This window comes from Peromyscus eremicus, chromosome 2 (genome assembly GCF_949786415.1).
Source record: "Peromyscus eremicus chromosome 2, PerEre_H2_v1, whole genome shotgun sequence".
Classification (NCBI taxonomy): domain Eukaryota; kingdom Metazoa; phylum Chordata; class Mammalia; order Rodentia; family Cricetidae; genus Peromyscus; species Peromyscus eremicus.
In genome coordinates, this window is record NC_081417.1 from 133,249,508 (window position 1) to 133,263,228 (window position 13,721).

At 54.8% G+C, this 13,721-nt stretch overlaps 1 protein-coding gene across 1 annotated transcript in view; it reads right to left on the bottom strand.

Moving 5' to 3' along the window:
- The window catches only part of Kcnq4 (potassium voltage-gated channel subfamily Q member 4), a 50,460-nt gene that overhangs the window by 9,986 nt on the left and 26,753 nt on the right, over nt 1-13,721 (bottom strand). Inside the window, exons 2-9 of the mRNA XM_059254887.1 lie at nt 12,036-12,126; nt 11,350-11,476; nt 10,976-11,151; nt 10,248-10,373; nt 9,726-9,836; nt 9,461-9,556; nt 7,104-7,192; nt 5,341-5,502 (exon numbers count right to left, since the gene is read on the bottom strand). Coding sequence (XP_059110870.1) covers nt 5,341-5,502; nt 7,104-7,192; nt 9,461-9,556; nt 9,726-9,836; nt 10,248-10,373; nt 10,976-11,151; nt 11,350-11,476; nt 12,036-12,126 — 978 coding nt within the window. The remainder of the gene's footprint in view (nt 1-5,340; nt 5,503-7,103; nt 7,193-9,460; nt 9,557-9,725; nt 9,837-10,247; nt 10,374-10,975; nt 11,152-11,349; nt 11,477-12,035; nt 12,127-13,721) is intronic.

A 13,721-nucleotide genomic window follows, 5' to 3' on the forward strand; every position in this document is an offset into this window, starting at 1 on the left:
AAACCAGGGCCACCTTGGGAAAGGTGGAGCAGATGTGGGGCCAACCTGAGGGGTGGGTCCCTGCCTAGGGGTAGAGGTTATAGGTCACAAGTTGGGAGCTTGGGGCTAGTAGAAGGAATCCATCATGTTCTTTGAAATCCTGGGATCTCTTTGACACACCCCAAGGATTCTAAGAGAAGTTTGAGTATGGCTTTCCCAAACTTGCCTCTGCAGCCCCATTCCTGTGGGCTCTCCTCATGCTGGCAAGCACCCACACCCACCCAGGCCATGCAGGACCACCCTGTCCTCTGCTCCTCCAGTGTCGAGAGAGAGGAGGCTGGGGAGTCCTTGCGCTTCGGTCCAAGGACTGGAACTCCAGATTGCTTCTTGAAGTTCTGGGGAAGCATGGCCTCCGTTACTGGAGTGTACAAGGGTGTGCGTGCACCTGCCAGAGCTCTCAGAGGAAGGAGACCGAGGCTTGCACTGGGGCTTACAAAGTCCCTTTCTGGCTCTAATTCCCTGGTGGTGGAGGGAGCTTCTGGCCTGATTTAGGGATTCTGTAACTTTCCAGCCAGTCAAAGGTCTTGGCTCCTCTTGAATGCAAGAAGACACTGTTTTCCCCTGGAGCAGCCCTGGATTCCAATTCCTTGGGCAGGGACCAGAAAAAGGCTCACGTCAGCCTCTCTGGAGCCTGAAAGCTCAAAGAAAATGGAAAGAAACCTGGCACACGGTAGGCACCAAACAGCTCTTTTCTTTCTAGGCCCCTAGGAGCACACAGGGTCCATCTGCAGGGTTTGGTGCCTTTAGGTCTCTAAGCCTCCCCTGGTAGGGTCCTTGAATCTGCCACCCCTAAGTTTATAGATGCAGAAAGAAAGAAACGATTCACCTAAAATAAGAACAAGATCAGGATCCGTTTTCTCTGTCTTTAGAGACTGCCTTTTCCCAGGACCAGGGTTTAGTGTGGGAACTATGGCAGTGGTCCTCAGCTGGGGGCGATCTTGCCCACCAAGAGGCACCTGACAATGGATACTGTAGGTTATCACTCTGTAAAGGTGCTCTCCTGGTACCTCCTGGGTGGAAGCCAGAAATTCTGTCCATCATCCCAAGATGCATGCCGTAGGCCACAGCAAAAGAATCATCAGATTCAAAATGTCAACAGTGTTGAGATAGAAAAAAGGGGGGCTGTTGGTGCCTGGACAGATGGGGAGTGGCTGCACTGGTGCATGGGGGTGGAAAGATGTGGGGGAAGGGGAAGGAGGGGAGTAAACCCTTCATTGGCTGCTCTCCAAGTGCCCTGAAAACCCAGCCATAGGGAACTCTGCCCACCACAGTCCAGGCTGAGAAAGGCAGACACCCAACCCTGTACTGCTCCACACAGCACCTCTTCAAGGACTACGGGGAAACACCCTTACCACTGGCCTTTCTACCTTGGGACATTCTTGACCTCCAACCTACACTGGGCAGGTCTAACCCAGCCTCCTCAGCGCCACCTTTGGGGAGCCCCTATTTCCTACAGACATGTTCACAAGCTTTTGATTTTTCTTTTTTCAAGACTGGGAATAGAACTCGAGAGGTCTGCCATAAAGCTATATCCTTCTCGGCTTCCAAACTACTTTTCAAAAGTATGGCTTTTATTTTATTTTATTTTATTTTATTTATTTAGAAGATAGGATCTCATGTAGTCCCGTCTGGCCTGAAACTTGATATATAGCCAAGGATAACCTTGAACTTCTGATCCTCCTGCCTCTACCTCCCATGTGCTATGACAGTAGGCATGCACCACCACATCCAGTTTATGCAGCACTTGGAAGCAAACTCATGCATGCTAGGCAAGCATTCTACCAGCTGAGCCACGCCCCAAAGGCCTTCTTAACTGACAAACATCCTAGATTGAATGAGGCCAACTTACATTTACAGAAGCCAGTCAGTTTTAGCAGAAGCAAACCCCATTAGCACCTATATTTTGCATGGAAGGAAACTGAGGCCTAGAAAGCTAGGTGGTGTGTGCAAGGACACATAGCTAGCAAACTGGAGCTAGAGGGTGGCCTGAAACAACAATTCCGAGAAGGGCTGCCTCTCAACAGAAGCCTAGTAGGGGCCCTGGCCCTATCTCCAACCACAAGGCTCCCCAAACCTAGGCCACCTAAATGCCAACAGAATGAGGCTCATACTGGTTGTTGGGATCTTCCTGATCCCATCCTGTCCCAGAGAGGCTCCAGGGACCACTCTCAGATCAGGCCCTACTGGGCTGCAGGCTCATCTCCCACAGCTGCGCCTTCTCTTGCACTTCCCAGCTCGATCTGTGCAGCTCCCTGGCCAGAGTACCCTCCGCCTACAGCCACCTCTTCCAGGACTGCTTCTGGGCTAAAAGTCTGACCTCAGCTCCACAGCCCCTCTGCTTCCCTCTTGTGTTGTGCTCAATGCCCTGAACCACAATTACTCTTTGCAACTCTCCGCGGACCATGTTTTATTCATCACCATTTCCCCAGTGCACAGCGCGGGGCCTGGCATGGGGCAGGTACCACAAACGTAGTTGTGGTGCAGCTGAAAGAGCCGGGGCTCTGAAATTGGTGACGCAGGTGCTGGGCACAGCCCCTTCAGGTACCTGTGGGCTTCCCAAGTGGCTGGTGGAGAGCCAGGGAACCAATCCCAAGGTTGGCACAGGTCAGAGTGGGAAGGACCCTCAGAGAGCCTCTAGTTCAACCTGTCCATCCCACAGAAGGGAAACAGGTCTGAAGAAGAGAAGTAATTTAGCCAAGATAACAGGGGTCAGAAGCATAGCCAGCATACCCTCAAAGCTCCCGAGAGTGTCCCTTCTGACACTAGGCACATGCCCTAAACCTGGCAGAGGCAACCCCAGGGAGGCAAGGGGGCTTGGGGCCCCAAGGCAGATTGCAGGCGGCAGGCACATGCACCTTGTCCTTGGCCCATCCTGTCCCCCTCTCCAGCCCCTAAAGTGGGGGGAGCACGGAGGAAAGGGGACAGGAGGAGCAGATGAGGGGGTACCTCGGTCTCCAGCTGGCGTGGATCCGAAAGAAACTCCGCTTATTACTAAACATCTGGCTGGAAAGTTGAGAACAAGACACGAACAGAGGTTAGTGACAAAGAAGACAGGTGGTTAGAGCATGGAGTGCTGCCAGGATGGGGCTGGTCTCCTGTGGCTGGAGGGAGAGAAGGGTTCCCACTCAAGCCTCCCTCCAGTCCCAATCCCAGGATGCAGAGGTGCTTGGGCTCTGCAGACGATCCCTTGGGTGTATGTTGAGCCTGCAGAACTCAGGGCCCCTTCTCCAGTGACTGAGTCTGTGGGATGGAGAAGTCCTGTCCTTTGCATTTTGAATCCATGCTCCATGGGATGTGGTGGTCAGGAAGCCAGGCTTTTAGAACGCATCCCATAACCCTCAAAGGGAAACCCTGGTCCTGGGAATGCCATTCCCAGGAAGTCCTGCTCCTTGGAGCCCCACTTCCTGAAAACATGCTCAGTGTGGGCCATCCCCAAGCTCCATGTGTCCAAACCAGGGTGGGTGGTGGGAGGTAGCAGAGTACACATGCATGTATATACATATATATGTACACACGTGTGTGATATCCTAGCAGGAGTTACACCCCATTTCCTAGGGTCAAGATAGCCAAGATAAAGGACATGGCCCCTTGGTTTGAGCCTGGTGACAGATCCAAAAGCCACAGCTCAATGCCCCACCCCAGGTTCCTGAGTCCTTCCGCCATCAGACACACAGACACAGACACTCCAGAGCAGATAGACACAGTGTTAATAATGCCAGGCGTTCAGCGTTTGTCTGTTCCCGGGCCTCTGAGGACTCAGGGACCCAGAACCATTAAGGGGCACAAGGCCCAAGCTCTCATCCATCTCTAGTGTCTTCTGATTCAGGGGAAGGAAGACAAGAATGAACTGGAAGCTCAGAGCACATATTTGGCCCTGCCCAGGGTTGCCAGAATGCCAAACGTTGTGAGTTTCTGGCTGTAAGTTGTGGTTTGGCAGGCACGGTACCTGCAGGCACTGATGGAGAACCCAAGTCTGGTTACACCATGGGCTTCTCTTAGAGGGAGCTCCCAGTCTACCTTGCCCAATCATTCCTCTCCCTGAAGTTCCAGACCTGTCTAGCCCCTGGCCAGTAAGAGCCCTCACTGAGAGCAACCATCCCCATCAATCCATTCTCCAAGCCCCTTCAGCCCCAAACAGAGAACCCAGAGCCCCTGGGCAGCCTGCATAACCATATGCATGTTGGGCACGACCCTGACCACTGACCAGCGTCAGTGTTTTGCCAAGCGCAGAGTTACTTGACTTTCTCCAGGCACACAGCCGAGGTGAGCATCTCTGAGTGTAGAGGGACTTGCCTCTTTCCTGGCTGCGAATGTTGAACCTGGGCTCAATGATACCCCAGATTCAGGGAGCAGGTGTCCACCTGGCTAGTTCGAGGATGATGTGTGGGATGAGGCAGAGGAAAAAAGATGGGCAAAGCTGGGGAGAGCATGAGGGGACTAAACTGACCCTTGACCTCAAAGCTAAACCCTCACAGAAGCAACTGCTTTTTCCTAAGACGTGAGGAGGGGCTTCCATTATCCTAATGTGCCCGGGATTCCTCCAGTTCGGAACATGTAGAGGAAGCAAGAGTTGTTTTGTCTTGATTCTTTCAACAGGCCAAAGCTCCAGGTCAAGTTGGGAGAGAGGGTTGGGGACAGCAAAGAGTGTCTCAGTCCAGAAGGAGAGAGCCCCAGGGTGACCTCCCCACCCCAGCAAAGCTGCAGAGAAGAGCTGCAGAGATAAGCGTGTTAGACACTGGTGGAGTTTTACACAGGTCCTGGAGCCATCTTAGTCACAGAGCTCTCTTCCAGCAGGCATCTGCTTCCCGCGAACAGCAGCATGCCGGGGGAGGGGGTCCCTGCCCTCACACCCCACAACAGAAAAGCACCCTCCATTACCTGAGCCGTAAGCACCTGGGGCCAGCGGCCTCCTCCTCTCTCCAGCTTCCCGGGAGGGATGGGGGTGCAGGGATGGAAGGGGGGGGGACGGACGGACGTGGAAACAGAGAAAGAAAGAGGACAATGGTATGAACGGTGGAGATGACAGGAGAGAATGGTGTGGACAGCTCTCCCTCTCAGACCCTGGGAGACCCAGAGAACAGAAAGGTAAGTCCAGTGTGGCCTCTCTAGAGAGGACCCTCAGTCTGTACCTGTCTGGCCATCTGACGACAACTACCAGGCCTCACAACAATGCCAGAGATTTCCCCCAAACAGGTCCATACACCCGTGTGGTGGCTGCAGGAGGTCTGAGAGAGGGTGAGACAGAAAATGGAAAAGGAAGAGGAGAAGCAAGAGGAGGTGGTGGCCTCCAGGGGCCCCTACCTTTCCCCAGGGCAGAAGGAGGCGCTGCCCGGCCGGTGGCAGGTGGCAACGGGCGGGTAGCGAGAGGGCGCTCCATCAGGTACTGGCGCCCGCCTCACCTCCAGGGGCCGTAGGCCCCCATTGCGGGCCCGTTGTACGTGCTCAAACAAGAGGGCCAGCTCTCTGCAGGAGAGGGCGCCATCAGCTACAGGCAGGGCTTTCGGGACACCACCCACCTCACCCAGTGGGCCCAGAGCTACTGAGCTCAGATCCTGCCAAGTCTTGAGCCACCCCCTCAGGGCACTCACAAATAACCCCAGGTCAGAACAGGCAGGGTGGAGACGCTAGCTTTCTCCCCCCTTTGCAGGAGTTTCTGGGAAATCGGAAGGAATCTAGGTATGGTTATGCAGGTTGGGCACAACTCCAAAGCACCCACACTTAGAGGGAGCTCGAATCTAGCTGACGCTGCTCCTCTTCGTGGAGATGTGTGGCCAGCAGCAGCTCTGAAATCCTTAGTCTCCCAGCCTGACTGGGATTTTAGGAGAAACCGGAGCTGAGGACAGATTTAATAGGGTGGCCAGTCCAGCTTCCCTGCCCTGTGGTGTCCCTCCTACCATGGAGTTCCTGGAAATGGGATTGGGTTGGCTATCTCTGGGTCATTTCCTATTGCCATAACCAGGAAGGAAGGTAGCCACCCCTCACCCCTCACCTGCCTTTCCAACGGAGCCCAAATCTCCAGACCAGGCTCTGTTCCTCTTACCAGGAAACCCAGGCTACCCCATCCAGAGTTCCCATACTTCCACGACAATTTCTAAGGATCCAGTCCCTGTTCCCTCTCTTGCTTGGCCTTGATCCCTTCGAACATCCCCCTCCTTCCCAAAGGGGCTGCTTCAAATCCAGCCTCCAGCTCTGCCTCTGAGGTAGGAGCTAGCCTCCGCCGCCGGGTGTGGAGATGGGGAGAGGGAGGAGTGATGTGGGGAGCCCCCTTTCCAGCCTCTACCTCCTGCTCCTCCCCTGGGAAGCCTGTGGGACAGGGAGGGAGCAAGAGGGGGCCAGGTGCGGGTGCGGGCAAGTGGGATCACGCAACAGCTGCTCGAGGATAACTAATGAGGCAAAGACGGTGGAGAGAAGCGCTGAGCACAGCAGCCCGGACTAGCACGCACTCCATGCCATCCTGCCCGTGGGACTGAGCCAGCCAAGCCGGCTCTGCAGTCTTCACTCCTGCCCCAGGGCCTGGCCAGGCACCTGGCTCCACGCACCTTGATGATGCTATTAATAACCTCCGGCACAGAGCCGCCCCCATTCAGCCTGAGCCCAGCCTGGGCCAGCAGAACAGACTCACTGCTGGCCTCAGAGGTTGCTGCCCAGAACAGTAACAGGGGCCACACAGTCACACACAGGGGCTCTGGGGCAGGCACACGTTTCTGCCATAGCATCCTCTCTAACCAGCGATACATTGGTTGGTACAAGGCTAATGTACCCCCACTCAGGACTGAGGGGGGGGTGAGCTGGCTGTCGCTTCCCTAGGTGGCATCACCTATTGGTGAGTCTGGCAGCACTCCATGTGTGGGGCTCAGCTTCAGGGGCAAAGCTGCACCGATACCCTGAGCCCAGTGGGCACAGAAGAGTTGGGGAGAGGACCAACCAGACTCCAAATTATGCAGGACCTGAAGCGCCAGCCCCAAATGCTCTGTTGGGAGCAATCTCCTTTCTTAACCCTGAGGGCATCTTCTCAAGGGGAATCAGTGCCAGTCCCTACCCGCTCCCACTCCAGCAGCACCTACCTGAAAGACGGGAGAATACTGTCATAGTAGTACCAGGTGGCTGTCAAGTAGGCCCGGCTTGTGTCAGTGGAGTACAGGCGCCATGCAGCCTGGAGGCGTGGGGAGAATGGGGTGCCATAGAAGTCCTTAGCCACCCATCAGCCCTCCACCCCTGAGCGAACCCAGTCCCAGGCCAGCTGAGATTAATGTCAGGACCAGAGGCCAAGTCTAATTCCATAGCCACCAGCAGGGCCAGCCAAGAAGCCAAGACCCAGAAGTGACTTCCTCAAGGTGACCCAGTAAATTGGCACCAGAGCCAGGGGCTTACAAGCCCTGGGTAAGAGCTGGGGTCTGTGGTCAGGCAGGCATGGGTTTCTAACCCATTTTTCCGTGCAGGCTAGACTGACCATTGTTGACCTAACAAACTATTATGAATATGAAATGGACAGATGTCTATCCAACGCCAAACTCATTGCCTGGCACACTTATGGCCAGGCTCCTTTAAGCCGTCCCGTTAGCTCCCTTAGCTAAGTATACATTCACAGTGTCTGGTTAGTGTCTTTCTTCATAAGCTGCGTCTTGGGCATCACTGCATCCCCAGTGCCAAGTACAGTATCTGGCACACGCAGGTGGTTCTGCAAATGTTTGGGGAGGAAATGTTGACTGAGTGATTGGCTTTACAAACAGCGAGTCCCCTGTATTTCCATCAGTTTCCTACTGCTACCACGGGACTACTAAGGCCTGAGGGAGAGCAGGGAAGATTACTGACCACAAACTCTTCAACAGTCACGGACTCTACAGCAGAAGGAACTACAGTTAGATGAGAGAGAAAAAACTGCCTCTCTCCATCCAGGTAAAAAGAGTCTGGGAAGGACTGTGAGTGGACTGATCCACCAGGGCAGGGAGATATGGAGACCGTTAGGCAGGACAAAGCAGAATTGGGGTAGCCCCAGATGCCTCCCCTCCTTTGGGTGCCTCTTGTCCTTAAGGGGTTGCCACGAGTGACCTCACCAGCCTGGCGCCTTCCTAAGACAGAAATATTTTTACTTCCTGCTTGCCTGGGTCCCTGGCATGGGCCGGGGAGCAGCTGCCAGAGCTCTCATTAATTATGGGTACCACAATACCAGCTGTCTCTCAGCAGGGACAGTGCCAGCTGCTTGCCCCTACAATGCCTCTAGGGAGGCCAGCTCCCAGAGGACCGTGGCCATTGTGCCCCAAGGGATGCTAAGAAGAAAAGGCCGGGCTGGTAGTCGGAGATAGCAGGGGGGGGAGAAGGGGTTGTACCCTGGGAAGGAGAGATAAGGAGGGGCCGAGTCAGGCTTGGGTCTGGGGGTCAGAGGTTGCTGGGGAGCAGGCCAAAGTGTGCTGTGTCAGGATTCCTCAGCTATTTCCTACAGGGAGTTCTCCTGCACGTCCCTACGCTGGAGAGAAGCCAAGGCAGCGACAGGATCACAGATCAGAGCCCACTCAAACCGCGTCCATCACACTGAGGGAAGTTGAGGTCATATGGCCCTGGGTTCCTACACCTGCTCCCATCCCTGGCCACTCCCCCTCTATTTCCTTGGCTGGCTCCCTTCTCACCTGCCCATTAAATGCTGGCAATTCTAAAAGTCCAACTTTGGACCATCTTCTTATTATACGACTTCCTAAGGACACAGTGAGTATATCAAGGCACCAGGAGTGGAGCAGGCTGACAACTACCCAGTTTCAAGATGGCAGAGTTAGGTCTCCATTAGGAGATGGGGGACTCTTGTACAGGCTCTCCCCATTCCAGGTCATGGCCACAGGTGGCAACAGGGTGGCTCTAGGGAGTCACCCTGAAAAAAACCAGCTATTTGCTGCAGGGGAACATTACTGATAACTCAGCCAGCATCCCAGCTCTGTAATGTGGCATGTGACCCTCTCATGGAGGTATGAATGTAATTGGCTCCCATAATCTCATAGGGAGTGGCACTATTAGGAGGTGTGGCTTTGTTGGAGTGGCTATAGTCTTGTTGGAGGAAGTGTGTCGCTGTGGGGCTGGCTTTGAGGTTTCCTATGCTCAGGATCCTGCCCAGTGAGTCAGTCAACTTCCTGTTGCCTGTAAGATGTAGGATTCTCAGCTACAATCTGCCTTCATAATGCCATGCTCCTATCATAATGATAATGGACTGAACCTCTGAAACTGTAAATGAGCCACCCTAATTAAATGTTTTTCCTTTATAAGAGTTACAGTGGTCATGTGTCTCGTCACAGCAACAAAAACCCTTACTAAGACACCGCCTCCCCCAAAGTCCCGTCCCTCTCTGAGCTTTGAAGTTGACTTGTAGTTCTTAAGTTGGGACACATGGGTCAGCACACAGGGCTGACAAGCACAGGGCCTCCTAGGCACCACGTACCTGGATGAGGTTGGCTGCTGGCATCCTCCGCTTCTCAAAGTGCTTCTGCCTATGCTGCTCCTGGACCTTCAGGGCGAAGCCAGAGCCCAGGATACCCTATGGGGATAGGGCATGGCTACAGGTAATGTAGAAAGGAGGACAAGAGGCCTACTAAAACGTTCCCATACCTGCCCATCTGAGGTACCCCAGGTTGCCTAAGGCAAATTTAGGATAGGCTGGTTAGGTCTTGGCCCCAGCCCCCCTCTCCAACCAGCAGAGAACTCACGGCAGGCAGGGCAAAGAAGGAGATGCCCAGTAAGGCGAAGCCGGCAGCCAGAACCCTGCCCAGCCATGTGTGTGGTGTCTTGTCACCATAGCCAATGGTCGTCAGTGTAATCTGGAGATACAAACAGGTTACCCATAGGACTGGGCATAGCGGCCAGCCACAAGGACTTGAAGGTACAGCAAACGCAAGTAGAAAACTGAGGACCAGAGAAGGGTTTCCCCGACAAACTCCCACAGCGGCCATAGGGACTGATCTCAAGGACTTCTCAGAGAGACTGGAGGGGTACAGATGGGTTCTCACGCTAGTTAAGGAAAAGCAGTATACAGGTCACAAGGGCTGAGTGAAGGGCTGGATGTGGGGCACAAACAGGCCCAACAGAGTAGCTAGGGGCTAGCATAGGGACTAGTCTCAGAAGTGCCAACCTAAGCCTGAGCTGGGGCACCGCAGTAAGGGAACAGAACCTGGGAAGTGTCCAGGGAAGCTCTTAGGGGGAAGGGCGGACCTGCACAGACCCTCACGCACCGTCCCCCACCAGAGCGAGTCAGCATAGGAGGAGAAGTCAGAGTTGGCATCCTTCTCAGCCAGGTAGACGAGGAAAGAGGCAAAGATGAGCACCAGGAACCCGATGTACCAGGCGGTGATCAGCTCCTGAGGGAAAAAGGAGAGGTACCTGTCAGGGGATAAAGCTGCACACACTTCTCCAGTCTCCCCCTTCTTCAAGGAAGGAGCCCCTGCCCGGCCTTCTCAGAAACCCCCAGAGCCAGACCCCAGGCCTGTCCTTAATCTTTTCGGGCTTCAACCCGTCTGATCCCTTCCCAGACTCACCCTTAGGACCTACCCAGTTTCCCCACTTCATTGGGAGCAGTCCTGTCCAAACCAAGGTGCTTGCAGATGTGATCCTTAAGCTCTACCTCTCAGGCCCTGCCTAAGCCCCGCCCCTGCTGGCTCCAGCCGCCTCGACACCCACCCCCCGCCCCGCGTAGGCCCCGCCCCCTCCTCAGGGCTCTCATTATTAGGCCCCACCCCTGCTCAGCTCCAGCCCCTTTCCTCAGATAGGCCACGCCCCTGCCAAGCCCTGATTGTTCTTGGCTCAAAGTAGGCCTATCCCGCATCAGTCCTTGACTAGGCCGCCTCGGCCTGGCTCCAGGCCCCGCTTGCCCCAGCGTTGGCCCCGCCCCAGCTCCGCCTCTTGCTTGCACCTCGGGTAGTTTCCAGGAGCTTCGTTCCCCCGCCCCTTTCCCCAGCCTCACCTTACTGTGCGCGTAGACCACCGAGCCCAGCAGCTTCCAGGTGCCGCCACGGCGGTCCATACGCACCATGCGCAGGATCTGCAGGAAGCGCATACTGCGCAACGCGGACGTGGCAAAGATGTTGCCCTGTGTGCCCGCGGCGATCACCGCCACCGAGGCCACGAACACGATGAAGTCTGCAGGGCAGAGGTGTCGAAGTGACCAGCCCACCTCGTGTCAAGACCTGGGGTCTGGGACTCCTGGGACCGTAATGGGGGAGGGGGTGCAGATTTGGAGGGTCCACTAAATTCATGAGAAGCCAGGATCGGGGTCAAGGATGAGATTAAAATGCCTCCCTGAGGCTTGGGGTGGGGCAGGGTAGGGAAGGCTTATACCGATGACACAGAAAGGTTTCCTGGCGAAGCGGAAGCGACCCTGCCATCCTCTGTAGCGGCAACAGCAGCCAGCCGACCAGACGCGGATTATATACTCCAAGCCAAAGACCACAATCATGACGAATTCCTGCGGGGGACCAGGACCCAGATCAGAGCCCAACCCTATGTTAGGAACACCGGCACCTGGTTAGGTCCCTCTTATACCTGGAAAGATTTGAGAGGATTCTAGAAGGGAGGTGACCTCCTCTTTGTCCTCCAGGGAGAAGAGAAGCCCAAGTCTGCCCCCATACACAAATGTCTAGCTCCATAAGATGCCTGCATTTCTTCTCCCTGCCCTCAGCCTTCCAACCATTCTACACTCTTAGCCCTGATTGAGTGACATTAAGGGCGGCTCTCCTTTGGCAGAAGGCCTTCTATGGGTGTTTTTGTTTAACAGGGTGAGGTTTGTTTCTGCTCTGGTACAGAATGGAGCCTGCTCACCTAGTCCATCCTGGGCCCATCCTCAGGCCTCACTTAGAACAGGAGATCCCCCTGCACCAGCTACAAAGCCGGGAATGATAGCCAGAGAGGAGCAGCAGTCTGCTCCCTGACCGCAGTCTAGGAGGCCTCTCTCCTCAGGTGGGAGGTGCTATGTCATATGCTGCTCGGGCTTGGAGGAGACTCTAAAGGGGACTCCCAGCACTCACCAAGATGAGAAGACACTCGTTGGCAAGTTCCTGGTGCTCCTGGATAGTGGACAGCACGGACAGCACCAGGCAGCTGAAGACTAGCAAAAATCTGCAATTAGAGCATGATAGGAAAGGTTAGATGGTTGGGGGTACAGAATAACTGAGGGTCCCCTGGCAGGGTCGCAGAGTTAGGAGACTCAAGATTTGGGTGGAATTCTTTGGAAAACAGAGTCACGGACAGGCAAGCTGCAGGCTGCTGAGCACAGACACCTCCCAAGCCCTCTCTGGACAACACTAATGTGACTGAGACTTGGGGAGGAAGCCTCCCGGTTTTGTCCGGGCTAGCAAGAAAACAGAGGCTGTGTTTCCCTGGGCTTAGCCACCCACCAGCCTTGGCTCCGGGCTCCATTTTATGGCCCAAGAAAAGTGTTCCAAAGGTCAACAGCGCTCAGAAGCTGGAGCCTCAACTGAAGAATAGGAACAGCTGCTCTACCTCCGTGTTCTTATGGAATTCGTAATGAGTCCGCTAGAGAAGAGAGGGGCTGGGGAGGTGGCCCCGTGACAGCGCTCACTGTACGGGCTTAAGGGCCCCTGTTTGAATCCCGAAGACGCACGTAAAAAGGCTGGGCGTGACCACATGTGTCCACAACCCTAGTTTTGGGATCAGACAGGCAGATCCCAACAGCTCACGGGCCAGTCAGTTCAGTTAAAACAGTGAGCTTCTGGATCACCGAAGGACCCCGTCCCAAGGGAATGAGGCAGAGAATGATATCATAGGGCATACGATGTCTTCCTTTGGTCTCCACAAGTAGACACTCACACCCATCACCACACACACACACACACACACACACACACACACACACACACACAGCAACACAGGGATGAAGGAAAAGGGGATCAGGTAGTGAGGGGCTGGGGACGAAGGCCTGGGACGACTCTGTGGGCAGCATGAAGCTACCAAGCGGCCCTGTTAGACGGGAACTCTAGAATGTAACTCATGCCACATTTCCCTCGTCAGCTGCACATGAAGAAACAACAGTCTACAGCAGGAAAGGGCTTCACCCGAGGTTGTTGAGTATTTCCAGGGATGACCTGAGATTGGAGCCAGGAGTCCCCAGCTGAGAGGAAGTGAGGGAGAGTCCATAAGCAGATGCCTTGAGGCATGTATACACACGGGCAGGCTGCAGGTATAGCGAGGGGAGTGTGGGCTCTTTGGAACGAGGCGTGTTAAGCAGGCACTTGCCCCAGAAAACACCAGAAGGAATGAGCTTGTTCCCTGGAAACGCATCGCAACGCACTGACCCGCCAGCCTTCCCACATGTCCTCAGAGCTCTATTGCTGCCTCACCGCCAGAGCCCCTGCACACCTTCAGCCCTAACACACTCTACCTGTCCCAGAACCTGACTCCTACTCACGGCTTCCTCTTCAGAGTCCCCTTCCAGAGCCTGCCTTCCTGTATGTGCCCCAGGGGCTGCTCTTTCTTTCTTTCTTTCTTTCTTTCTTTCTTTCTTTCTTTCTTTCCTTTTTTTTTTCTTTTTGGTTTTTCGAGACAGGGTTTCTCTGTGTAGCTTTGCACCTTTCCTAGATCTTGCTCTGTAGACCAGGCTGGCCTTGAACTCACAAAGATCCGACTGCATCTGCCTCCCGAGTGCTGGGATTAAAGGCGTGCGCCACCACCGCCCCGGCTTGCTCTTTCTTTTG